A 27,854-nucleotide genomic window follows, 5' to 3' on the forward strand; every position below is an offset into this window, starting at 1 on the left:
GAGAATGAAAGTATTTTTTCCAATGAATGAGTGAATGAATACGTGAATAATGAAGGGATCCCAAATGGAATGGGTAATGAGTTCCCCATCACTGGGAGTATGCAAGCTTTTCATCTGGATATTGTAGAGGATACTCCTAATTTGGAGGGAAGATGAAATGGTGGGCACTCAATAAACATGTATTGCATGAATGAATGACTGAATCACTGCTATCCCTATAATTCTAGGGCCAAAAAGGGTCTCACAGGCACCTGACAGGAGCTTGGTAGAGAGTTACCCATGTAGGAATGAAGGATAGGGGAAATAGTCAAACACTGTTAATATTTTTCTTACATCATCTTTCTTAAATCGCTACTTGTTGAGGATACTTGAGGATGTGCATTTCATAGATGTTAATCAGTACACTATTGGGTATGCACAACCAACATGGTTTCCCTGTAGCAGCGCACAATCAGGAACGCTTGGAGACCACTGGTCAGGCTGAACAGAAGGAAACAGAATCCCCTCAAGGCTTCTGAATGCCCGAGGAATTGTCCCAGAGACAACACTCAGGGGTTGGGGAGTGGTAACAAATGACAGAGCCATGCAAAAACTCCTCGTCCATTTATTACGCCCGTCCAGAAAAGACACGTTTTCATGGTCGGTCCATCTTCTCATTCATAAAGCGAAACGCTCCCTCTTTACAGCGTAACAGCTCTCCAGGTCTGTCACAGGACTGTGCCCTTTGTCAGGGCGTCAGGACTACACAGGGCTCCCGTCCTGCAGACGCAGTGGTACCCGAGACCACTCCCGGCCCCCCAGTGACCACCAGGGGTAGCTCTGCTCCTGGGAGACCCTCAGACCCTCCCGCTCCGCCCTCGAGCCGCTGCCACGGTTACACAGCAGCCCCTGTCTGTCTGTCATCCACGGTGTGGGCACAGCTTGGCTTCCCTCTGGTTCTAAATGTCTTGTTTTCTTTCTCCAGCTACAAGTGCATGCACCTGCTGGGGCAGGGGATGTGGCTGGTGGGGGAAGAAAAGGGTACGCTGGGGAGGGAATCCTTTTTTTTTTTGACTCTTTTTGCTTTAAAATTCAGAGCTGGATGGGTCAGGGTGTATGGGCTGTCTGCCATCCAAACCCTCCTCGCCCTCCAGGGGGCAGCCACTCTGGAGGAGCCAGGCAGCCATAAATACTCACTTCCCGAGCGAGCCGTGCTGCCGGGCTCTGCCCCGTGGGACGCCACCCAGTGGCCCTGGCTATGGCGGCTCGGGTGGTGCGTTCTCGGGCTTGGCACAGCGCTGGCAGCAGGGGGCAGTTTGTCAAGACTGGTAGAAGAAGGAGGACATTCCCCAGGGAGGAGCTGGGGCTTGGGCAGGGCCAAGGACGCTGGGCCAGCCAGACACCCGGCCCCGGGACAGAGCTGCGTGAGGCCCACCCACTCCGCGGGTGGGTTCGGTGGGAAACTGATGGCTGGGCAGCCGCTTGGGGGGTCTCTGTTTAGCCAGGACATGCTCGTCGTGCGGGGGCCTTGTCCCCAGAGGCCTCAAGGTCACGGGTGCCTGCGCCCAGACTGCCCAGCCGGACAGCGGCCTCGCTGGCCCTGCCGAGGCGCTCAGTCCGCCGCGTGGGCGGGTTGGTCCCGGGAGCCGCGTGCCCGGTCGTTGGTCTGCTGCCTTTAGGTAACCCCCACTGCCTCCTACTCAAACTCTTCTTGGGGTCACACCGGGCCACCCACAAGTAAACCGTTGACTGGCGCCCTTGACCGCCCAGGCAGGAACAATCCCGACAGTCCGGTCAGAAATCCGTCCGCCCCACCACAAAGCACAGGCTGAAGAGCGGCCTTGTCCCCCGTGCCTGCGCCTGCGGGGCGCGGGGGCTTGGGGTGCTGGGAAGGGCAGGTGCTGGGAGGGGCTACATGCTGAACAGCTGCTGTGTGCCGGACACAGACGGGTGCTTTACAGTCCAGCGGTCCCCAACCTTTTTGGCACCAGGGACCGGTTTCATGGAAGACAATTTTTCCATGGACCAGGCTGGGTGGGGTGTCGTGGGTGGGGGAAAGGTGGCACAGAGCTCAGGCAGTGACAGGCGCCTGCCTTGTAACAGGCCACCGCCCGGGTGTTGCGGACCAGACCTTCACACCACCTGGTTCCCCTCTGCAGAGCTGTTTGTAAACCTCAGCGTCTTTTCCTTGTAAGACATTTATCCCAGTTCCGTGTGCATGACAGTGCCTCACAGTTACATAGCACCTTTCGATTTGCAAAGTACTTGTATACCTATAGCTTCCTTTAATCCCCACAACCACCTCATGTTACAGAAGGGGAAACTGAGGCAGGGCGATTATGCAAGTAGTTATCGGCTGGGCTGGGACCTTGGGCTCCTGGTCCCCCTCTGCTCTCTGTACCGCCCGCAGTGCTTTGCTTGCCACGTGATAGAAAGCCTGCTGGTGTCTCCAGGGCTCCGTCAACCCCACACTGGTTTTCTAGCTCCTTGAAGACAGAGACCGTCTTCTCTTGCTTCCCTCTTGGCCACGGCGTTCAATGCTGCGTGCATAGAAGCTGCTCTACAAGTGCTTACTGGGTTCTTCGCTTGCACAGACGCCCTTGTCCACGGGTGAGGAGACCCACAGAATCCTGTCTCCCGGTTCTTGCCAGGGATTCTTCAGAGTTTAACCTTCATTAATCCAAAGTCTGAGCTGAGTGGATTAAAGAGACCCAGGGCTGGGACTCAGCCAGGCCGCGCGTGTGCACGGAAGCTGGGCGGCAGTTGTCCTGGGGATCGGAGCTGTCTTGCTGGGGCAGGGAGGGGAGCTCAGACACTCCTATCCCGGCCCCCCGGCCCCCCGGCCCCCTCCACTCCTGGGGAGGAGCAGGCCGGGGCCGGCTTGGCAGCCGATGGGAGTAACAATACTGTCGTGTTTGTGCGCGAGGCCACCCCATCCTCGTGGCCCTGCTTACTGCAGCTGGGCAGGGCAGGGACAACTCTCCTGCGTTTTCTGGAGACACCCACTCCTTGCCCAAGGTCACGCGTGGGATGCTTTCTCTGCCTTCCTGGCCCACGCGGGGCAGCCACTGTCCGTCAGTCCTCACACAGGTGGACGGTGGGCCTGGTGGCCTCGGCTCACGGCCTGCTCCCCGCCCCGTCCTGCAGCTTGTGGATGTGGCGCTCCACCGAGATGGAGGTCCGCAGCGTGCCCATGGAGTTCTCTATCTGGGCGGGCTCTGGCCTGCAGCCCCACTTCCGGCACATGCCGCAGCACACCTCCCGGGATTTCTTCCGGAAGCGCTTGCCCACGATCACGTACACCAGTGGGTTGAGGCAGCTGTTGATGTAGGCCACGTAGGAGCTGACCTGGGTGAGGATGTCGATGATGTGCTCGTCCCAGCAGCTGGAGAGGACCCCGAGGCGCTGCAGCGTGTCCAGGAAGGTGCTGACCTGGAACGGCAGCCAGCAGACGACGAACAGCAGCAGCACGGCCAGCACCAGCGCCATGGCCTTCCTCTCCGTCTGGATCTCCTTGAACTTCTGCATCTCGTTGTTCCGCAGCACCTGCATGATCTGCACGGTGCAGAAGGTGATGATGCTCAGAGGCAGCAGGAAGCCCACGGAGTTCAGCAGGACGTTGGTGAACACCACCCAGGTGCGGGACGGGTAGCTGATGACGCAGGCGGTGACGTTGTAGCCCTCGTCTCTGTAATCCCTCATGGTCCGGAACACCAGCATGGGGGAGCTCAGGAGCAACGTGCAGCCCCAGATCACCAGGCTGTAGAGTTTGGCCCAGCGCACCCCGCGCATCCGGCCCATGGACATGGTTTTCACCAGGGCCAGGTAGCGGTCGATGCTCACCAGCATCAGGAAGCAGATGCTGCTGTACAGGTTCATGTAGATCATGGTGTTCACCACGCGGCACAGCGCCTCCCCGAAGAGCCAGTCGAAGTTGTTGGCGATGGTGACGGCCCAGAAGGGCAGCCCACAGGCCAGGATCAGGTCCGCTGCGGCCAGGTTCCCCAGGTAGATCTCCGCCACCGAGCAGCTGCTCTTGTGCAGGCAGAAGACGCTGAGGACGAAGATGTTCTCGAGGGCGGCCAGCACGAACACGACCCAGAGGAAGGGGGCCTGGATGGCGTTGAGCCAGCTGAACCACTCCTGCAGCTGGTGGCAGCTGTTGCCCTGGGAAAGGACCTCGTTAAGAGCAGGCGCTTGCGAGGTGAGGTTGAGCATGTCAGCGCTGGAAAAAAAAAAAAAGTGGAAAAGAGGCTGTTACACCTCAAGGTCACGGAAGGAAGGCAGTGGGGGAGGATGGCTCATCTGTCCGGCAGACAGCGTTCCGAAGGCAGCCAGGCCGTGGCAAAGCCGGGGTGCAACTCAGGCTGTTTTCTGCAGCCCGTGCCCGCACTCGCATCCCTGCACGCCTAGCTTTCCGGGTCTTGGAGAGCCTCCTCTGCCCCTGGGGCCCCAACTGGGGCCTCGTGCTCTTCGTCTCGAGGCTCCTCTGGGATGTTTCCTTGGCCAGTGTCCATCAACGGCACTAACGATCGTGAGTCTTGGACCCTGGACCTGCTTGAAGCTTCCGCGATGCCAAGATGCACCGCACATTCCTTCCTTATCGCCCGGGGCCCTCGCGAGGGAGCTGGTTATCTTTCAGCCTCTCAAAGGCTTGTCATCAATGAGTGAGTGATTAGGAGGGAAAGGTGATGTCATTCCAGATGGAGAGATTCTAGCCTGGCTCTGAGATCACGACCCACTTGTCCACTGTCTGCCCGGGTGGTCTGCCTCTTCTGGCGAAGGCAGCAGAGTCACTCGGCCATACCCTCCGCCGGGGAAGCGTTGGAGACGATCAGAGTTTGCGTGGTGGAGAAGGGGTGGGGGCGTTGGAGCCAGTCCTCCTGGCTTCATATCCTGGCTCCCTTATTTATTAGCTGTGTGACCTAGGGGATTTATTAGCTGTGTGACCTAGGGGAAGTTACGTAACTTCTCTGAACCTCAATGACCTAACCTGTAAAATGGGACTAACAAAGTCTACTTCTCAGAGCTGTGGTGGTATTGAGACAATGCGCAAAAGCTCTGCACTGCATGTGGCTCAATAAACATTAGTAACTGTCTATTTTTGTGACCCTGTTAAAGCAACCACTGCCAAACCCCAGCACACAGTGGGCAGGTTCTTGCTCCTGTGTCAGTGACCTCATCATTAACCCACTAGCTTCTCATTTACTATTTTTTTTTGAGACAGAGTCTCGCTTTGTTGCCCAGGCTAGAGTGAGTGCCGTGACATCAGCCTAGCTCACAGCAACCTCCAACTCCTGGGCCCAAGCAATCCTCCTGCCTCAGCCTCCCGAGTAGCTGGGACTACAGGCACGTGCCACCATGCCCGGCTAATTTTTTCTATATATATTAGTTGGTCAATTAATTTCTTTCTATTTATAGTAGAGACAGGGGTTTCATTTTTGCTCAGGCTGGTTTCGAACTCCTGACCTCGAGCAATCTGCCCGCCTAGCCAGAGTGCTAGGATTACAGGCGTGAGCGACCGTGCCTCCTGGCCTCATTTACTCTTAAGCAAAGCTCACAGGCCAAGGGGCAGAAGTGTTGCCATTAAGGCTAATTCATCTCTACCTTGAGCAAAGTGACGTAGGGTTTGGACAGACATGGGTTCCAGTCCTAGCTGTGTGGTCTTGGGCAAATTGCTTGACCTCTCTGAGCTTCCATTTTGCTTTTTTATTTTTTAGAGTAGTGTATTACTCTCTTCTTGACTGACCTTGCATGGCTGTTGCCAAGTTCAAATCACAGAATGGATGTGGAGACACATTGAAAAGCCTGAAGCAGGGCCCAGCGGGCAGGACTGGCTGGGCGTTTTCCTGGTACCTGTGGTGAGGGAGCGGAAGCTAAAGCACCCCTGCGGGGAGGCACTGTCTGTCGGGCAGCCCGTGGAGGGGAGCCGAGCGCCCGTCACGGGAGAGATGCTGCTGACTGTCCCTGGGATTTCCCAGGAAAAGCCCCTCGGCTTCCCGGAGCAGCTGGCTGGCATCCTGCAGCCAGACCCGGCCTGTGATTCACCCATCCACCCCTGCTCCGTCCCTCCAACGTTCCTTCAGCCTCTGCTCTGTGCCGAGCTCCGCCCCGGGTGCAGGGGCACAGAGAGGTGCCGCCTGCCCCCTGCCCTGCCTGAGCTCCCGGCAACGGTGGCCCAGCGTGTGAGGAGTGCCGTGGGTGGTGTAGGGGGAAGAACTGGGGTGGGGGCGACGAGGGGGAGGTGACTCTGGAGCTGGGTCTTGAAGGACGAGGAGCATTTCCACAGGGGACAAGAAGGAGGAAGGGCAGACCAGGCGGGGGACAGCTTGAGCAGGGGCACAGAAGCGGGAGGCTGCTGGTGTGTTCTGGAAGGAGGCTCTACATGCGGGGCAGGAGTGAGGCTGAGTGAGGGAATAAGAGTGGTCCTCCCTGGGCACTCAGAGGTGAGGCTTTGCCCCCGAGGACTTTAAGGAGGGGGCGATGGGATAGTTGTTCCCTCAACTGTTGTCCAGGACGTGAGGATCGAGCTGTCCTGGGAGTTCCCCAGGTTTTCTGTCCCCCCAACCCTAAACAGCAGATGAGAAATCCCTTTGGCTCACCTGAGAGAGGCCGTGGTGGGCACAGAGCCCTCATGGACAGACACGAACATGGGTATGTTCCAGCTGGAGTGCATTTGAGCTCAGCGGGACCTGAGCGAGGCCACACCTGCGCTGAACAGAGGAGAGAAGATGGTCAGGCTGGGGGAGGGGCGCTGGGGACCACAAAACGGCCCTAGCAGCTGCCTTTCTGAGGGGCCCTCCTTCGCTCATGGAAAGAAATCTCAGCCGGGAGTCAGAGGTCACCACGTGTTTGAATCATTCATTTTACAAACATTTGGAAGATTATTGAGCGTGTATCCCATGCTGGTGATTCAGAAGGAAGAGTGAAGACAGCCCCCTCCCTGCCCTGTGGGGCTCTGTCTCTGCTGAATCCTGCAGCCCAGGGACCTCAGCCCATGTCGGGGCCTGGAGAGCTCAGGTCGTCCCAGCCTGGTTCCCTGGAGGCTGTGCCCAACGGGGCTGTGATGGGTCTACCTGGGTGGGTGTCCACAGGTCTGGCCACATCAGCCCAGTGGGATCCTAATTGCTTGCTAATGGCTGCAAACATTGCTCTTGTTTTCCAAACAAAGCTGAGGGCTTTCTCGGGAGGTCCAGAGAGCAAGCGGTCTAAGGACCTGGGAGAATTTGGGAGCCTGAAGCCACCATCCTTGTTCCTCCCCCTCTGCTTTGGAGGCGAGCCCTGGGCTGGGCCGCCTGGCTCCCCACTGCCCGGATAGGACCGCACTCTGGCCACCTGCCTTCCCTTTGTGTTTGGTCCCTGGGAGGGGAGTGAGGACGGAGCACCAGCTCCTCCCTGGGGCCTGGCCAGGACTCACCGCTGCCACCAGGGTGGGAGGCCGGAGGGGGCCGAGGCTTTGCTGTGCCAGTCCTGGGGCACCCTGAGGTGCTGCCTGCTCCCTACAGTGCCCCCAATGCTGCCTTCACCACTGTTAATAGACCCTCTATTACCCAGTTTGAAGTTGCCCTCTGTTTCCTGCTGGGACCCTGACTGACACATGCCTGGGTTATAAAAACAGATGTCGGGGACTGTTTAAGGCCCTGTGGGGCAGGGCGGTGGGGTGGGGTGCTCTGCAGGGGAAGGTGCTCCGAGAGGCCCCCCTGTGGGCTCTCCCTCTCTGGGCCTGGGTTTCCGTCTGCAGAGCTGCAGGGTGGACCCGGGCCCCTCGCAGACTCTGATCCTGGTGCCTGGAGTGGCGTGGCGTGGCGTGGCGTGGTGTGGCGTGGGAGGGGCAGGAGGTGACGCCGCCACTGGGCTTTCCCCCTCGGTTTCCAAACAGATGCTTTAGAAGGAACAGCCGGCGTTCTGATTCACTTGGACGCTTTCCCCTTCAGGATCCTGTCCGAGAAGACTGACTGTACACACATTCCCCTTCTTTTAGTTATGTAAACACCGGGCCTGAGTGCTGTCGGGACTGCATTCCACCGCAGGCCCAGAGACGGCAGCCTGTGCTGGCCTCCCGGGAACCCGGGTCTCAGGGCCTTTGAAGCTGTGGCCTCCACGGAATGCACAGCATCACTCTCGGGGGCCACGTCTGCCTTGAAGGGACCCCCGAGCTTGTGGCCAGTGACAGGGCTCAGGGTATGCAACCCCCAAATAGGGCGGCAGAGAACTGCAGGTGCAGGAAGGGCTCTCTGACCTTCCCCGGAAGCCGGTCACCAGACCTCACATGAGAGGCACCCTCCCTGCCCCGGAGGAAAGCAGCAGCCTCATCGCCCAGACCCGGGCACGGAGAGGAGTGTGAGCGATCAGGCCCCCAGTCCCCGTCCCCTGCACTTAGCTCCCACCCCTTTGTCCCGGCACGAGTCTCACGGTGCTCCACTCTTCCTCAACCCAGCGTGGAAACACTCAGGTTGAACCGCTTCATGTGAACACTCCCATGTCCCGTAAAACTTACAAGAAATAAATCCGTATGCTTTTCTCTTGCTCATCTGTCTTTTGTTACAGGGGTCCCAACCGAGAACTCAGAAGGGGAGAAGGAAAAGATATTTGTTCTCCCCTACATCAACTTGTGTCCCGTATTTTATGGCTGCGTGTTAGAGCCAGGAAGCATTTTACAGGGGAAGGAGGTAGACCGATGGTAAATAACCTTGAATCATTTAGTGATCCTCCTGATTAGGCCAAGGAGAAAGTCCCAGCGCGGAGCTGGCGTGCCTTCAACACCACGCTACGTTCACAATCTCCCCTTTCGACAGAGAAGGAGCAGGCTCAGAGCCTGGCTGCTCCTCCGAATCTGGCCAGAGTTCAATAGCGTCGTTTATGTCCCGTTGCATTTGTTTTTTACAGATAACCTTTTTTCTTTGATGACAAGCAATACTCATTTTCCATTTAAGTGGGTGATATGAAATTGCAGTTCAAAACTAAGTCAACGTTAAATAAATCTGTGGTCCCCAAACTCTAGGCTGCAGAGTGGTACTGGTTTGTGGCCTCTTAGGACCTGGGCTGCACAGCAGGAGGTGAGCGGTGGCCAGTGAGCGAAGCTGCATCTGTATTTACAGCTGCTCCCCATCGCTCGCATCACTGTCTAAGCTCCGCCTCCCGTCAGATCAGTGCAGAGTTAGACTCTCCCAGGAGCACAAACCCTCCTGTAAACTGCGCATGCGAGGGATCTAGGTTGCGTGTTCCTTAAGAGAATCTAACGCCTGATGATCTGAGGTGGAGCTGAGGGGGTGACGCTAGCGCTGGGGAGCGGCTGCAAATACAGATCATCGTCAGCACAGAGGGTTGACTGCACAGAGACCATAATAGCTCACTTGCTTGCAGACTCACATCAAAACCCTACCAGTGAGTGGCAAGTGACAATGTGATGACAACAGAAATAAAGTGCACAATAATGCGATGTGCTCGAGTCACCCCCAAACCACCTCCCGTCCCCCATCCCCAGTCCATGGAAAAATTATCTTCCACGAAACTGGTCCCTGGTGCCACAAAGGTTGGGGACCACTGAAATAAATAGTGGTACAAGTGACGTAGAGATGGCAGAAACTGGGAATGTGACTGAACAAAGGTGGAAAACACAGTCCAAAATCACCTAGCTGGAAACTTGCATTACAAACAGCCCGGCGGTTAGGCGTGAGGGCCGGAAGCAGACCTCGAATTGAGTCCTCCTCCTCCAGGGGACTTGTTGCTTAACCTCATTTTTCTCAGCTGTATAACGGGGGTTAGTATAAACACAGCCCCTACCTCCTGGGGCTGCTGTGTGAGTGGACGAGTCCATGTGTGTCTGATGTACAGAGCGTGTGGCGAGAGTGTTCTGGAATGTAAGTGGCTCTTCCTGTACCGCCCAGGAAAGCTCATCTACTCCAGCCTCACCAGGGGCTGTGGGATCTCGGGGGCGTCCCTTCCGCCTGCTCTCCTGCTCAGGGACCAGCTGAGGCTCGCAGACGCCGAGTACGCAGCTGGATGGGGAGACAGGGGTTGCTGGGAGCCGAGAGCTGAGCTGTCTCTGCGGTGGTTCGAGGGTGGCGGTTCCCCCTTTGCATCTGCCCTCAGTGGTAGCTGAGCAGGTGCGCTCATGCGCGCGCGTGTGTTTGTATGTGCATGTGTGTATAAGGTGTGGGGTGTGTGTGTGTGTCCCATCCTATTCAGTTTCCTCAGAGGGGACAGCCCTGCCTTGTTCATTTTCCCACCCTGCACCGCACTGGCTGGCTACTGTGTTTTGCACATCCCAGTCTCTTGAGCAACATGTGCTCCGTAAGCGAGTAAAATCCCTCAGACCACACAGCCAGCTGGAGTCCAGGCCAGAGCTAGAAAGCGCCGAGGTCTCCGAGTCCCTCTTGGACACCTTGCCGGCGCAGATGCTTTCTTCTGCAGTCTGGTTTGCATGGCCGCTGAGCCAGGACGATGTTTACAGACAGCCAAAAGGTAAGCCTCGGGCCAGCACCTGTGGGTGAGGGAGGGGCGATGGTGCTGCACGAACCGCACCAGCCTCGACAGGAAGATGCATGGCCCTGAGCACGGAGTTTCCAACGAGCCTTTTTCTCCTTTTCTCTGAAAAGAAGGCCAAAGCTGGCTGTGGACTATGTTTTTTTTTTTTTTTTTAGGCAGAGTTTCACTCTGTTGCCTGGGATAGAGTGCTGTGGCATCAGCCTAGCTCACAGCAACCTCACACTCCTGGGTTCAGGCAATCCTCCTGCCTCAGCCTCCCCAGTAGCTGGGACTACAGGCATGAGCCACCGTGCCTGGCTAATTTTTTCTATATATTTTTAGTTGCCCAGCTAATTTCTTTCTATTTTTTTAGTAGAGATGGGGTCTCACTCTTACTCAGGCTGATCTTGAACTCCTGAGCTCAAATGACCCGCCCGGCTCAGCCTCCCAGAGTGCTAGGATTACAGGCGTGCGCCACCGCGCCCGGCCTGTCTGTGAACTCTTAAAGAGAGCTGAATCAGAAAACCTGATTCAATCCCAGACTTGTGGGCCCTTCCAGCACTTGGAAACTTTATGGCCCTGGAATGTTCTGGAAACATTTTCAGGGAGGTACAAGGAGGAGCCTTGAGGAGCCCCTCACCCATCCTCTCTGCAGAGAGTGTGAGGCCTGCTTGCGTGACTGCTCACCTCAGACATCCTGGCGCTTATTTATTTATTATCTTATTTATTTTTTATTTATTATCTTATTATTATTTATTTCCTGTTCACTACGATTAGATTATTCTGATTAGCATGTTTTGTTTCTTTCTGTTTTGCAGTTTTAATAAATGGGGCATTTCATCTGACATCCTAATACTGTGTTCCCCTTAAGAAAGATAATATTACCACAGTAAAGAACATTCACAACCAAGATTAAAATCTCCCTGAGTTCTATGCTTAAGCGCAGATCTTTTTGCATTCCACATTCAACCATCTTCTCGTCTCCTGCAGGTTTACCTGGAAGCACACAAAGGGGGTTTTTCACTGTTGTTCCATGGTTGTCATATTGACACCTCTGAAAAAAGGAATTGTATTTGTTTATTGTCACTTATTAAACGGTTCCTCTACTCCAGTCCCTTTCTATTCCATCTGTTTCCCTAGTGCTCCGGCCATGGGGACGCACTCCCTGCCCCCCAAAGACATTCCCCACGTTCCCATCTCCGTGTGGCCTTGGCTGCAGCTGGCGCTCTGCCCTCCGCCCTGCCCCCGAGTGGCATTGCTGACGACCAGCATCAGTGTTGGGGTCAGCCCGGCGGGCTGCAGCCCCCAGCCACTCGGTATCCCGCTAACCCGGGGGCTGCTGTGAAGGCGCTCTGTAGATGTGCTTAAAGTCCCCAGTCGGCTGGCTTTCCACGAGAGAGATCACCCGCCATGCCTGATTCAATCATCTGAAAGGGCGGAAGGGCAGATCCGAAGTTTCCCAGACAAAGAAGAAGAAATTCAGCGTGTGGAAAGCAGCTTCGGTCCCTGCCTGAGGGTTCCAGCTACCTTTCCTGACCGCCTCCTGGAAGATTCTGGACTTGCGTCGCCTTCCCCTGCAATCGGATAAGCCAACCCTTGCATTCGATCTCTGGACACATATCTCCTGCTGGTTCTGTTCCTCTGGTGGAACCCTGAGTGCTACACCCCTCGAGCAGCGGTGCTCCCGCCTGCCTCTGCCATGACATTTATCGTAGGGCTGCTGTGCCGTTGCTTCTTCCTTTCTCTGTTGTACGTCCTCAGTAAATGGTTGCTGACTGACTGCTAGAGGGCAGAGTGATCCCTGCTTCTCCTTTTCTCCCCAGCAGACATATCTGCAGGCAAAGGGAAACAGGACTTAGCGTGTCCCTACCTGTTTCATCCTCAAAGCCACACTGAGTGGGTGATGCGTCATAGTCCCACGTCCCAGATAGGAAACCGAGGGAGCAAAGTAACCCGAGATGGTTCCGCTCACACAGCTCAGCAGAGGCAGGTCCGGGATTCCAACCATGTCTTACTGAGCCCAAATGCCAAGTCCTTTCTCTAGCACTGAATCGGCTCCTACCCGGTGAGGTTCCTGGTGCAGGGCATGCCCCCAGGACTAATTGAGGGGTCAGTGGGCTACCGGGACTGGCTGTCCTGGAGGGGGAGCTGTGACTTACATGCCTCCTGGGGAGAAGCTCTGTGCAGGTGGCTGCCCGGGTACAGCTCAGCCCCAGGCTCAGCTGGCCGCGGAAATGGGGGCTGCTGGGGCCTCCGCAGCACAGCTCAGGGAGATGGGCAGCTCCCTGGCTCTCCCCTGCCCCTGGGCTCTGATGGGTGCTCACCACTGGGATGCTTGAGGGTGCGGGTCTCTCAACCTTGCCAGCTACCTTTGGATGGGGGCTCGAGCCAAGTTTGGCAGGCACAGTGTGTGTGTGCGCTCATGTGTTTACGTGTGTGTACATGTATGCACACATGAATGTTGGAAGACCAGGGTGCATGTGCCTGGAGATGTCCCCAGGAGTTTGGCACTGCGAGGGTCCTGTGGTTTCATGACTGAGATCCACACCTGATCAGAAAATCCCGGCTCCAACACTTACTAGCTGTGAACTGGGCAAGCGGCTTAACTCCTCAGGGCCTCAGTTTCTTATCTGTCAATTGGGGATAACGACACCTACTTTGTGGGGCTGATATAAGTATAAAGTTCTTAGTGACTGTAAAACTCTTAGAACAACTTTGGCATTTTAAATGTTCCATAAAGGTAAATGTTTCCTTCCTCTCTGTTTGATGTCAGGTTTTTGCAACAATCTTACAAAAGAGTTCTAGTGCTTAAGAAGAAAATGTCTGGCTGGGCATCAGGGCTCATGCCTATAATCCTAACATTTTGGGAGGCTGAGGCAGGAGCATCGCTTGAGGCCAGGAGTTTAAAATGAGCCTGAACAATGTGCCAAGACACCGTCTCTTCAAAAATTAAAAAAAATTAGCTGGGCCTGGTGGCAGGCACCTGTAGTTGTAGCTACTCAGATAATCTCTTGAGCCCAGGAGTTTGAGGTTGCTCTGAGCTATGATCACACCACTGTGCTCCAGCCTAGGGGTCAGAGTGAGATACTGTCTAAAAAAAAAAAAAAATGAAGAAAGAAAGAAAGGAAATGTCCAACCTACCCTACCCTCTCTTTTACAGAGAGGAAAACTGAGGTCCAGACAGGTGATGAGATGTCCAAGGCCACACAGCAAGGAAATGCCAGCCTGGACCGAGAGCCCAGGCTTTGCCTGCCTCCTGCTGGAGTGGTCTTTTGGGGCCTGACCCAGGCCAGAGGGGTTCATGGGTCCCGGGCCAAGCTGCAGCCCCTGAGGACATTGCTCCGGGGACATCTCACTTCAACATAGGATTGTCGTGCTGGGCACATTTTGTCCATCCTTCTTTCTTCCACCCTTGGAAATTCCTGCCAGATTAACCTTACAGAATCCTGGAATATCAGGGCGGGAGGGGATCCTGGACATTATTTCATCAGACCCCACACATTACAGAGTGGGCAGTCTCTGGGGACACACAGCCAGTTAGTGGCTGAGCTCCACCTTGAACCCAGGTCCTGGAGTCCTGGTACCCAGGCTCCCTGTTCTTTTGTCACCCTTCATGGCGGAAGGCAGAGCAGTGTGCTAATCCCGCCTGGCTGTCAGAACCAAGCCCTCATGCCCCAGGGCCATGCAGAGGCCCCTTTGCTGGCATACAGAAGTCAGGAGAGTTGCCTCGGGTGACCATGCCCTCTCCCGGCATTCCTGCATGGCTCAGGTTTCCTGTCGTGAGCTCATAGGAGGGGAGGAAATAGAAACCCTTGCCAGAGAGCAAAACCCCAGACCACTTGAAAAGGGAGTGTGTTTCCCAGAAAAGCGATTCCTCAGGAACAGCTCAGGCTGGGAAGTGAGCCGCAGCTGGGTGTGCCCAAGAAGAGCCGTGCCCAAGTGAGCCATGCCCAAGAAGAGCCATGCGTGCCCAAGTGAGCCATGCCCAAGAAGAGCCGTGCCCAAGAAGGCTGCTCCTCCTGCAGCCTCTCCAGCCCCCAGAAGGTCCCGATGCCTGGGGTTGGCACAGGCCCTGCTGGGGCAGGAGCAGAGGGTGGCCGGCGGGGTCAGCGTGTGCCGTGACCCGTCTTCCCACCCCGCCCAGTTTACAAAACAAAGGGGAGGAAAATACAGTGAACAGAGAGCCTGAGCCAGTTGCAGAACAAAGAGAATCCTTCGTGTCATGAAGCGGTTCTGGCCCTGCACAGCCAGCACGCCAGAGGAGTGGCGGAGAGCACGGGGCTTAGGGCGGGGGGAGTTTAGTCGCTCTCCACACACTGCAGTCTCGGTGGCCTAAGGCTTCCTACAACATGCCTCCTGGTTCTGAAGGGGCTTGTATCATTGCCCTTTCACCTCCTGGGAGTGGCCTTCCTCCCCATTCGTTCATTCATTCATTCATTCATTCAACAAACTTCTATTCCCAGTGTGTTTGCCACTCTCAGTGTGAGATAGCAGCGAAGCCATGGATACAGTGGGCAGGACAGAAAGAGTCAGGACACCGAGCAACATTCTAGTGCCATCCTTCAAGGGCCATCTCAAACGTCACCTCCGCTGGGAAGCCTTCCCAGATCTCTCAGCCAGCGGAGGTGCCTCCCTTGTTGGAAACTCTATTGCAAAGATGTGGAGGGAGTATTGTCTGGGGTCAGAGCCTTGGGACCAGGTGTGTCCTTGGGTAAGGGCCTTGACATCTCTGAGCCTTCACTTCTTCATCACGAGAGTGAGGGTTTGTGATAGATGGTTTTGGAGACCTTTGCACAACCACATCCTTAAAGGAGGGGAAGAAGTGAGCTCCCCATCCTGAGAAGCATGCAAGCGGAGGCAATGGGATTGGCACACTGAGTTTTCAGAGGTTCGTCTCCTCATTCCTTGCCATCCAAAGGTGTTTATGGAGCTGGGTGGAATACATCTCAGCAAGTTCCCCCTCACCAGGTGTGGCACAGAAAGGGCGGCTCCCTGCCTAGCTCCCTGCAGCCTCTGAAGATCCCTGGTCCTGTCCCGTCAGTCCTGCCTATGTCCAAGCCTTGCCCTAGCCATGAGGACAGAGCCAGAACCTCTGTCCTCTGTCCAACTCCACTAGGGGAGGTGGAGCCCCTTGGAATTGAGGGAGTCCACCTTAACTATTCCAGAGCTATGGGTTCTGCCAGTGCTATGCCTTTTTTAGAAAGAAGCCAGAAGGAAGCGTGTTTCTTCAAGCTGATCTGCAGAGAAATGGACATGTATCTTTCACCCAGCTTCAATAATTACCAACTTACAGCCGTCTTTCTTCTATACCCAAATCCACCCCACCCCTCCTGTAGTATTGAAAACAAATCCTGCATGTCCATCATTTCATCTGTAAATGTTTCAGCAGTACAAATGCCTAAAAGCTAAGGACTCTTATTTCAGACAGTACAATTAGACAACCATTATCATGACTGAAGAAACGAACAATAATTCCTTAATAGCATCAACTACCCAAGCAGTGTTCCAATTTCCAATCGTCTCTTAACTTTCACGCTATTTCTTTCCCCCCACATTTCATTTTCTTGAATCAGAATCCAAATTACTTCACACCCTGGGCTGGGTGACATGTCTCTTAAGTTTCTTTTCATCTGCAGGTTCCCCTGCTGCCTCGTGCTGTCTTTTCTTCCAAACCCCAGCTGCTTGGTCTACAGAGTTTGTTTCCCATTGCTCAGAGCAGTGCTGTCCGGTGGAAATATCACATGAGCCATGGAAGTCATTTTAAATCTTCTAGTGGTCCCATTAAAAAAAGTAAAAGACATGGGTGAAATTAATCTTAGTTATATATTTGATTTAACCAAATATACCCCAAACATTCTCATTTTAATATGCAATCAATATAAAAATCATGAATGAGTTATTTTATAATGTTATATTATTTTTTTCCAGTTAACTCTTCCAAATCCGTTGTGTGTTTCACACGTACCATACGTCTCACGTTGGACATTTGCAAAGCTCAGGGCCACGTGCAGCCACTGACTGCCCCACTGGGCAGCTCGTTGCGTCCTTCTCAGCGCCTGAGATACTGTGATATAATACGACGTATATATTTGGTCTTTGACCCTGGTTCCTGACACACAGCTCCTGACGGCTTTTGTTCTAAGGAGGAGACTCACCGTGGGCTCCTGGAAGGCTTCAGGATGGAGGCTGGTGCCCAGAAAGACCAGCACAGTAAGAAGCTGGGAACTTCCAGCCCCTCCTCCCGTCCTCCAGGGAGGGGAGGGGCTGGACGCCGAGTTAGGGATTGATCGTTCCCAGGTGACGTGGCCTCCACAAGAACCCCTGGAAGACAGGGCTTGCAGAACTTCCAGGCTGGTGAACGCATGGAGGTGCTGGGAGGGCGCTGTGCCCGGAGTGGGCACGGCGCTCTATGCCCCTTCCCATATGTGGCCCCATGCCTCTCCTCCATTTGGCCGTTCCTGAGTGATACACTTTATCATAAATCGGCAAATTCAAGTAAAGCTTTCCTTGATGCTGTGAGCCATTCTAGCAAATCATTGAAACTAAGAGGGGGTTGTGGGAACCCTTGACTTATAGCTGGTCAGTTGATAGCACAGGTGACAACCTCCATCCCCCACAAGCCCCCTTGCACCAACCACTCAAACGCCTCAAGCAGATTCCTTCTCCTCCAGGAAGGCTTCCCAGACAGCTGATTCTCACCTGCAGTCCCACACAAATAACCCCGGCGCCCTGTCTGCCGAGTGTGCCTATGGTGATAAAGCACAGCCAGGCCTGCCCTCGGGGGTCTGCCTGGTGGTGGGAAGGGTGCCCAAGGTGGGGGCGTGGAGGGCTCCTGGGGGCAGATGACCTCCCGAGGCCTCTGCTCTGTCCACGCATACCAGGTGACCTGGGTTGTGCGTGTGGCTCTCGTGTATAGATCGAGCTGGCTTCTCCACTACCACCAATGCGGCAATGGGTGCCGCACTTTACAGTTTGCACTACGGTGGGTTTGCCCTGACCCTCACAATTGTCCCACGAGGGACTTGTTTTGCCTGTTTTGCAGACGAGGAAACTGAGGCTCAGCAGAAGGGAGTGATTTATCCCAAGTCACAGACTCCTAAGGGGGGACCCAGGTGACTCCACACAAAACCTCCCGAGAGATGAAAAGAACCAAGAAAGAGCAGACTGAGTGTGGTCACGTGTCTCAGGCAGAGCTGCCTGGAGGAGCCTGCAGACTGGGGCTCCGAAGGGGCTTGTGAATGCCCTGCCTGAGCCCCCGTCACCTAGCAGTTACTACAGGGCCACCTTCTCAGAGCCCAGGACCTCCTCGGACACCAGGGTCTGCCTCTTCTCCGGGCTCCCAGGAGAGGTGCCTTGGGTGGCCAAAGGTGAGCTTGGGGCTGGGCGACAGGGAGGGCGGGAGTGACAAGAAGCCCTGGGCTGGGCCCCAGGTCCCCACTCCTCTGGACTTTGGCTTCCACATCTGCAGGACGGGATAGCAAGAGTGTCCACCTCTCAGGTTGTCATGAGGGTGAAACGACACAGTGCCATCAGATGCCCAGCCCAGGGGCTGGCACGGAGCTGGTGGCCATGCTCAGCAGCTGCCATCAGTGTTGCTGTAGCTATTGTTATTATTAGACTCAACATGTGCCTTTGAGCAGGTAGCTTTCCCTCTCTGGGCCTCAGTTTCCCCATCTGTAGGGTGCGGGAGAGTGTAAAGTCCTTTCCTGTATGACATTCTGGCTAGTTTTCCTAAATCTGTTCATTTTGGTGCTAGGCGGGCCTCCCCATTGTCGTGACTTCCTATTAATACATAGTCAGTTGTTGGCATTCACACGCGTGTGCATGCACGCACACACACACGCATACATGCTTTCCTTTTTCAGCACACCCATCCTGACTGTCACACCGTCAGCCCCTTGAGCACAGAGCAGGGTGTTTGCTTCTCAGAATCCCCGATCCTGACACAACCTACTGAACTGAGTTGCTCTTGGCAGTAGTGAGCTCCCTGTCTCTATGGGTATTCAAGTAAAATCTGGGCAATGTTTCTGGTGGTTTTGGACCAAAATTCCTTAAATTCTACAGATTTAAGCCCTAGGACTATATACGGCTCCCCATTCAACACCACGGCCCCCTCACCCCTTGGCCTTTCTGGTTCAAGGCACGTATTTTACATTTGTAGGATGCGAGGGTTGCTGGAGGTGCTGATTGTATGTCAGGAGTTTTGTGGATCTAATTTTCCCTTAATCCTCCAAATAACACTGTGGGAGGGATTGTACTGGGTGTGACCCCAGGCGATGCTCGGGGTGAAAAATGAACTTCAGACAGGGCACTGTCTGAGGCCACCCAGGCTCAGACCACCCGAAGTCTGTGCTTGTTCCACCCCACCAGGCTGTCTTCTTCTTGTAGGGAGGTGGGGGAAGCAGAAGAGTTCTGCTATGTCTGTCCCGTAACATACCCCACCCCCGCACTGCCCCCCGCCCCCAGGAACCGTAGTGTCCAGCTCAGCGGGTAGGAGGGCTCTTGGGACTTGGCCAGGAGCTGGGCACAGCCTGCACGTAGAGCCCAGGGGGGTATCGTCTCTGGTGCTAACACAGGTGGAAAATTCCCACTTCCTGAGCTGGGATCGGGGAGGATTTCTGGCATGCATGAGCTTGTCTACTTCTCCTTGTATTTCACATTTTTGGAGCCAGAAACAAAATCCTCCACGATGCCCTGCCTGGCCCCCCGTGGGTCTGTCTGTGCCTGGCAGAGGGCACCCCAAGGCGGCGGCTCACCCTCCCGAGTGCTCTGCCCCGAGGCAGCTCAGGGGAAAGTGGGATCGCAGCTCTGTGACTCCGCCTAGGGGCAGACTATTAACCTCTCCCGGCTTGTGTCCCTATAGGTAGAATGGCATGGGTTGTTAGTAGGCGTGCAATCAACATTAGATTACTATTCAGAGGAGCTGGCATTTGAGGAGACGCCAGCTTCTCTGTCTCCAAGGATCCGCCTTGGACAGCCTGTTCTGGTTCACTGCAGACATCCTTGGAGCCAAGGCAACATACTAATAATCTAGTTTGCAAGTGTTTAGTGGGCCAGCCGCAGACTGAGGGAGGCAGGCAGATGGCAGCCGCGATGCCTTCTCTGCATAGGGTCAGGCGGAAGGAGAAGGTTGAGTGGCTCCTAAACCTGTCTCCAGAAAATTCAATTTTTGGGTACTTTGGAGATGCAAATCCAGAACCTAGAAAAGGTCCTTTCCTTTTTGCTTGGCATTTCTAAAAAGAACAAAAGGACAGGAAAAGCTTCATGCACTGAGATGTTTATCATCATATTAATGAGGGACATAGAAAAAAACCTAAATATTTAGGACCAGGGAACTGGTTAAATACACGATCCTAAATCCATACAATGAATATTAAGCAGGCATGAGAAAATGATGCTTCTAAGAGTCTGCCAAAAACTGAGAGACTACTTCTGATGTCACATCAAAGGAACTAAATTGTACTGGGCACTAAATTATACATACAACGTGGTTCAAAACCACGTTGGCAAAATACCAAATTATTACTAGTGGTGTTTGTCTTTCAGCATGGGTCGCTTTTGAGTTTTTTTTATTCTTTGTAGTCATTTCCAAGTTTCCTATGATGAACGCATATTGCTTTTGTAATGAAAATATTTAAATAAGCCAAGTGTTTTTTTTTCCATTTATAAAAAATAGGAAATGAATTATGGGTTAGTTTATGTAAGAATGTTAATCAGCCAATTTGCACTCAAAGAAAAGGCTTTGCTTACCTAAAAAGTGGTAAATAAATGCACAATCATGTTTTACTTTAAAATGGAATGTTGAAAGTATTTGTGAACTGCTTCTTCAATGATTCCCTGTGGTCCCCAAACACCTGCTCTGAGCAGGTGGCTGTTGATGACCTGGGAAAAGCCACCGGCGGGGACCCAGTGGAGGGACGCTCTGGGATGCTGAGAATTCCTACTGGGCTGCAAAACCCACTCGTTATCACAGGATTCAGCCCCGTTTCATAACTCCATGTCCTGGTGAAACAAAGGAAAGAGACAGGAGCAAATTCTCCTCCAAACTTTGGTCTCCATCCTGATTCACACCTCCGTCAGCGGGGTTATAAGTCTTTGAGTGGTTTTTTTCATGGTGGCTGCAGGACTGGCATTTTTTGTGAATACTTTCACATTTAAGCATGTCTTTCTGCAGCCTTTGCTTACCAAAGACCATTCAGCATCGCGCTTTCTCTCCTAAGCGTACAGATGCTTCTTTGAGGTCTGAGGCATTGCAGAAGAGCCCGAGCTGGCCTGATGTTTCTTGCTTTGTAGGTTTCTGTCCAGAGGCACAGGGCCATCAGCAAAACTGGGGCCAGGATGGAAAGGAGACCTATCTGGGGGCTGATAGAAACCCCCAGCAGGTAGATATGTCTCCCCAGCACCCCCTCGACAGAGGCTGGGGTGCTGTGCCCATGTTGGCTGCAGGCTGCTGGGGACCATGCACCTGAACAGCACCCAGTGATCTCGGTCCACCAGCTTACTATAATTCTCTGCGCGGCACAAAGCACCTCCTGATATAGCCCTTCTCCAAAGAGCCAGCTCTTGGCTTTCCCTTAGTTGGCTTACTGATATTAATGCTTTCCTTCTTTCTTTCTTCCTTTTTTTTCTTTTTTTTTTTGAGACAAAGTCTTCGTCTGTTGCCCAGGCTATGGTACTGTGGTGTCAGCCTAGCTCACAGCAACCTCAAACTTCTTTGCTCAAGCTATCTTCCTGCCTCAGCCTCCCGAGTAGCTGAGACTACAGGCATGAGCCACCATGCCAAGCTAATATTTTCTATATATTTTTAGTTGTTCAGCTAATTTCTTTCTATTTGTTTAGTAGAGATGGGGTCTCGCTCTTGCTCAGGCTGGTCTCGAGCAGGTGGCTGTTGATGACCTGGGAAAAGCCACCGGCGGGGACCCAGTGGAGGGACGCTCTGGGATGCTGAGAATTCCTACTGGGCTGCAAAACCCACTCGTTATCACAGGATTCAGCCCCGTTTCATAACTCCATGTCCTGGTGAAACAAAGGAAAGAGACAGGAGCAAATTCTCCTCCAAACTTTGGTCTCCATCCTGATTCACACCTCCGTCAGCGGGGTTATAAGTCTTCTGAGCTCAAACAATCTGCCCTCCTCGGCCTCCCAGAATGCTAGGATTACATATGTGAGCCACCATGCCTGGCCTTCCTTCTTTCTAATTAGTCATTTTGTATTTGTTGTCATTATTTTCTTTCTTCTACTTTTCTGGTCATTTTTAATTATCTAGTTTATTAAATTGGACATTTAATTTATTTACTTGCAATCTTTATGGGTTAGTAATTTTTAAAAAATATGAAGATATGAATCTTCCTTTGAATATAGCTTTGGCTGTATCCCATAAGTTTGATAAGTAGTGTTCTCATAGTCATTTTTCAAATATATATAATTTCAGTTTTGATGACCCATCTTTTTGATGGAAGACTTTTGAGGAGCAGTGTTTTCTAAAATTTTCAAGTGGTTTGTGATTTTTGGTTTTTATATTTGACACTAATTTCCACAGTACAGTCAGCTAATGTAGCCTATAAGAATTATATATCTGGGACTATATTGAATTTGTTCTTAGGGTCTACAACAAGATCAATTTCTATAAATGCACTTTTGAATAAATATTTCAGGAGTGTAGATTCTTTGTAGGGTACAGTGTAATATATCCTGTTTCTACTCTTCTAATAGTTATCTTTAAAATTTTGACAAACATGCTAGAACCTGTATCCATCTATTAGCATCAAGAGTAGAAAGATAATTGTTCTTCTTCTAGATAAGACAAAACTTTTAGCATATATCTTATTCTTCCCTTCTTTTCTCTTCCCACTTTCAGATTTAGTTGAAATAACATAAAATTTTAGTTCCAGATTATCATCAAATTGTTGATGTCTTTTCTATTCTAAGCAGCCATTCTAAACAGTTGTCAAGCTTCCTAATCACGTTATAACTAACTTATTAGCAAAAACCTTGGACTTTAACTCGTTTCATTAATCATAATTTTTCTGTGACATGCCTTTCCTTTTCTGGAATTATTTAATGCGATTAATTTCTCATTTGGCTTGAATGTTTGTTTAATCAAGTCTTCTTTTTTTTTTTTTTTCCAAAAAAAAAATCCTCCCTGACCCTTCTCCCACCAGGATCTGAGTCTGGGTGAGCAGAGACTGCTCAGGTCCCCTGCAGCCCTGGGCCCAGCACAGAGCTGGCACACGGCAGATGCTCCGCGAAGGCACTTCCTCAGATAGCCACGGAGGCTCCCTGAGGTCCTATCCTATCCTGTCCCTCCCTGCCTCCTTGCTGCACAGCGTCTCCAGTGTAGGCACAAATGTGTGAATGGCTCCCCTGTCTTCATTTTCAGGCCCTCTTCTCACACCTGGAGAGAGATTCAGGACAGACTCAGGCTGCAGAAATGGGAACATTTTGGGATTTTGCCTCCTTTTTATTTCTTTTTCTTTTGGAGACAGAGTCTTGCTCTGTCATCCTGGCTAGAGTGCAATGGCATCCTCCTAGCTCACTGCAACCTCAAACTCCTGGGCTCAAGTGATCCTCCTGCCTCAGCCTGCAGAGTAGCTGGGGCTACAGGCATGCGCCAACAGTGCCAGACTAATTTTTCTATTTCTAGTAGAGACGGGGTCTCGCTCTTGCTCAGGCTGGTCTCGAACTCCTGACCTCAGAGATCTTCCCGCCTCAGACTCCCAGAGTGCTAGGATCATGCCCAGCCTCTTTTTTATTTGTATTCCAGTTTGTTTTGCTTTTCATTAATATATTTAAATTTTCGCAAAGAGATATATGCATGCTCATGATCATGATAAAATTTCTGAGTGCAAAAGAGAATACAGTGACAAGTAAACCTCCTCTGGGCCCTGTCCTTGCCCTGTCACCCTCCAGAGATGGCCACCCTCACTGGGGTCTCTTTCCAGATGTCTTCTGGGATTTCAGGAGCAGATGTGCCCCCATCCCTGTGTCAGGACGCCACAGAAGCACCCCAAATGCACCACCTGCCGTGCCCTCACCTCTTTGCCTTCAACAATCTGTCGACCCACCTCATTGTTTCCTGGCCTCCCAGGGCTCCAGAGTAGGAATCCCCTTAATGCACCAGACGCCTCAGGGAGTTCCCAATTCTTTAAGGTAGTTTCCAGTTCTGCTATTATTTACAGCTGCAGAAACTGAGGCTCCAAGAGGCTACATTGCTTTCCCTAGGCCATGCAGTGGGGGAGGCATGAGGTGGGATTCAGTCCCTGTGGCTGTCTGCAGAAGAAGTGGGGAGGGGGGAAGGAGAAAGAGGAGAAGGGAGGGAAGGGAGGGGAGGGAGCGGAAGGGAGGAGAGGGAGGGGATGGAGACATCCATCCTCAGCTTGGAAGTCTATCACCTGAATGTGCCTGTGACCCAGTTGATTTGATGAGTCCCCCTGTCTTCTGTTGGTTTGGGTACACAAGTAGCCTGCACAGACCCCCTCCTCCGCAGGCCCTTGCTGTGTATGAGCACACCTGTATCAGGTGCGCACACTGTGCCACCTCCCTTGCCACGTTCTTGCACTCTGGTCATTCCCTTCTGGTCCTTGCTATTCAGAGAGACCCTGGAGGTTCCTTCTCTCACCTGTCACTTTACTAGCAGGCAAAGTGGGGTACAGAGAGGGGCTGAGTGGCACCACCCTCCCTCCACCGCAGTCAGAGATTGGCCCCCGCAGGTGTGTTCTTAGAGAACAGCAGGTGCCAAGCCCAGGCTGGGTACTGGGGGCCAAGGCTGAGGGCCTGTCTTTCCCCTCCAGGGGCTTCCTGCTTGGTGTGGGAGGCTGGGCACAGCTCGATGCTTCCCAAAACGTTTAGGCCCAACTCCACCGGGAGGGGAGCTCGCCGTGAGCTGTGTGGAGGCTGGGAGTTCTCAGGGAGGGGGTTTCTGTCCTTCCCTGAGGGGGTAGCAGGGCCAGCGACAGAGCACAAGCTGCCCAATCTCTCTGGGCTGTGGGGACTTGGAGGAAGGGTCTGGGTGGCTTTGGGGTCCAGGACGGACCCTTTGCTAAGGTAGCAGGGGGCTCAAGGCCCCCTGCTTCAGAGTCCACGGAGATAGTAGCAAGTCTTTGAGTACCCAAATCAGAGTCTGTGGAGCAGGACCCTGGTGTCTGCCGGGTGACCAGGCTCTAGGTGATCCTGCTCCACAAGATTTTGGTCTTCCCGGATAGACCACATGGGCCCCTGGAGTGTGACCACGTGGGAAACCCACAGGGAAGAGGAAGAGAATGGCCTGATGGGCACCAGTCAGCACACTGACAATAGGGATGGGGCTGTGCGGGCGACCAGCACTCTACAGTTTATAGCACTCTACAGTTTACAGCACCCATGAGACACCCCTCAAGTGCTGCTGGTTTCCAAGGGGTGCTCAGGGGCCAGTGTCTGTCACTGCCCATCCGTGGGGGCAGAGATCAGACAGCTCAGAGAGGGTGGCGGTGGGTGACATGGGACAGGCCTGACTACACCTGAAGTTTGAGCCCTCCCTGGAGGGAAGTGTGAGCAGGGCTCTTGCTGTCACCTCCTACAGGTGCATTGCCTGGGAACATGAGCATTTGCATAGTGGGGGCCCTTTTCCCTGGGAGCCCCTCGAGCTGCGAGGCAAACACAGCACCTCTGACAGTCCCAGGCCCTTGTTCCCACCTCCATAGACCTTCCTTCTCCTACCTGGGCACCCACAGTGTGCCTGGCACCCCCTTTTACTACCCAGCACCGTCCTAGTGAAGCTTCACAATGGTCCTCAACAATACGGAGTGATTGTCCCCATTGTATGGGTGAGGAAACTGAGGCTCAGAGAGCCTCCCTGATTGGTAAGGACACAGTTGGGATTTGAACCCAGAGCTGTGTTTGTTACACCCTGCTTTGTGCTGTGATAATTTGGGGGGGGCACGTTTTTCGAGCCTCCAGAACCCTACAGATCCCACTTTGATGACAGAGTTGAAGAAATACCTGACTCCTTAGGTTTGTTCTGGAAGGGAACCTGGGGGGGTATGTTTTGGGGGAGCAGGGCCTTAGGTCCCCAGGAAAACCAGAGGGACTCAGAGGAGGGATCGAGGATTTCCCACTTTTCATGGAGAACAGATTAAGCTCAGAGAGGACCAACAAGGACTAGAATCATACACACCCAAAGAATGGGAAGTGGGCCTATCGCTTGGTCTGAGCAAGCGCTTTCCAACCACCGAGATGGAATGGGCTGCCCTAGAGTGAGCTCCCCGGCCCTGGAAGCATGTTCACTGCGGTGCATATTCAGGATTAGGCCATGACCTTCCCCGCCCCAAGCAAGGGGATTCGTGCCCTTTAAAAGAGGTGTGATTGTTTAAGATGTGTACATAGAAACAAAAAAAAAATAAAATAAAAGCAGCTTGAGGGAGCTTGTTTGGCCCCTTCTGCCGCGTGAGGACCCACTGAAGGCTCCCTCTATCAGGAACGGGCCTCCCGGATGCCCAGTCTGCTGGTGGCTTGATCTAGGACTTCCCAGACTCCAGAACTTCGAGAAGTAAGTGTCTGCTGTTTATAAATCACCCCATCTACGGTGATTTCTCATAGCAGCCTGAACAGACTAAGACACCTGGCAGGTCTGCAGGGCTCCTCCTCGCCCCACGCAGGGGACCCTCCCCGACCACAGCGGCGCGCTGAGGGGTGGCCCTAACGTCGTCACTCTCAGACGCCTGCGGGACTGCTTATCGAGCAGTGGCAGTGTGAGTGGAGACCGCACGGCACAGCTACTTCCATTGCTGGGTGCCACTGGCCAGCGTAGGCCAAATTCGGTCTAGTCCGACGTCCTCAGACTCACTGTGCAGGCTCAATCGTCCAAACCTGCCATTCTGCAGCCCAGGGAGGTCAGCGCTTTTCCCTGGACACGGAGCAAAGGGCTGTGCCGAGGTTATGTCCTCGCACGGAACTCGGTTTCCTCTCGTGCACAGTGGGGGGCTCGGAGCGCATGACCGTGGGGTTTTTCCAAGTTCCGGGCAGGGCTGGGATGAGACCCTGGGCTGTGGGGCCGGCACACATGTCTTCTCATTTTCAGTGTTTTCCAAAACCCCTTCTCCTGTCTGTCCTACCCCAAGCAGGAGGAAGACAGAGCCAACTCTTTCTCCAAGCTCACAGGTCTCACCCCTGTGGAATGTCCCCGTCACCCTTGCTGCTGCCAGGACCAGAAGCACACGTCACGGTTTGTCTCCAAAGGACCTGGGTCAGGGGATGTCGGCAATGACCTCTGGGGTCGCCCACCCTGCCCGCGGCCGCCCAAGCCCTTCTCCCACTCACAGAAGGCGTGAAAGGTGGGGTTGGCCCGGGACTCCCTGTCGCCCCACACCTGGGCCAGGGCTTCCACTTCCTGTGGACTGGTGGAGCCACAGGCAGCCCGTGACTCAGTGAGGCATATTCTGACCTGCCCACCCCACCCAGGCTGTGAAAGCGCCTGCTCTCGGCAACTCCAGTGATGGCCACCGTTTGTCGAGTGGCTACGTATGACACGGGTGGAGCTTCACCGCCAGCAGCCCGATTCTGGCTTTGCATAAAGAGCTGCCAGGTCTTCCTATGGCTCAGGAGACCTGGGCAAAACCATTGGCCCGCAAGGTGAGAGCAGAGCTGGGACCCCAGCCCCGGGCGGGGTGCAAAGCCCATGCTCTAGCCCACCCCTCTGCCCAGACAGCCAGGATCACAACGGAGGGACTCAAAGCCTGTCTGAAGTGCAGTCACCACCACCAACCACCACGGTGCACCTCAGCCAATATTCACAAACCCTCTCCCGTCTGCTGTCTGATTTAACCTCTGCCCTCCCCAGGGAGCAGGTGAGCAGGGTACTTTGCAGACAGAGAAGCCGAAGCTCAGAGAGGTTGAGTAGCTTGTCCGGGTCACACAGAACCAATGAGTGGCACAGCTGTGAGTGACAAGCCAGCTCCTGGAGTCCCCACCCCACACCCAACCCCGCTACGCCGCACGCTCTCCTCGCTGCTTCAGTCCAAAGCGTCCACCCAGAGTCTACGGGTCCACCCAGAGTCAAGCCACTATAACGCTCATACACTCCACAGCTCGCTTCAGGGACAGGACAAACCTACGACAAACGGTGCGATTCCTCCTGCCGGGAGCCCCTCTCCCCAGATCGCTGGTCAGACCTGGGCAAGGAAGGAACTTTTCCCAATTGCTCAGAACCAGAGGAAACTCCTCCCCACGCCTGGGAGTCAGCCCCGCTGCTGCCGTCCCTGCGTGCGGGGTGGCGTGCCTCCCTGTAAAGGTGAGGTGGCCGTACCAGCCCCTGCCCGGCACCCACCTTGTCTGGAGCAAGCCGCGTGGGCACTGCGGTCGTTCCCTCGGTCGTTCCCTCGGTCGAGCGGGGCTGCCTGGCGTCCCCACTGCTCCACAGAGCGCGGAGCCTGAGC

General features: G+C 53.8%; 1 protein-coding gene across 2 annotated transcripts; it reads right to left on the reverse strand.

The window, feature by feature from the left end:
* Positions 1–27,854, reverse strand: BDKRB2 (bradykinin receptor B2). 2 transcript variants are annotated; one of them, XM_012791042.2, is made up of 3 exons: positions 27,746–27,854; positions 6,582–6,687; positions 1–4,204 (listed from the first exon to the last, which is right to left on the reverse strand). In XM_012791042.2, the coding sequence occupies exons 2-3, from the start codon at positions 6,653–6,655 to the stop codon at positions 3,097–3,099; spliced, it is 1,182 nt and encodes a 393-aa protein (XP_012646496.1). In that variant the 5' UTR covers positions 6,656–6,687; positions 27,746–27,854; the 3' UTR covers positions 1–3,096. The 2 variants fall into 2 exon arrangements, 1 of the variants encoding a protein (XP_012646496.1); XR_012919673.1 differs by lacking the exons at positions 1–4,204; positions 6,582–6,687 and adding an exon at positions 14,803–16,215.

The sequence above is a fragment of the Microcebus murinus genome, chromosome 6, assembly GCF_040939455.1.
Source record: "Microcebus murinus isolate Inina chromosome 6, M.murinus_Inina_mat1.0, whole genome shotgun sequence".
NCBI lineage: Eukaryota > Metazoa > Chordata > Mammalia > Primates > Cheirogaleidae > Microcebus > Microcebus murinus.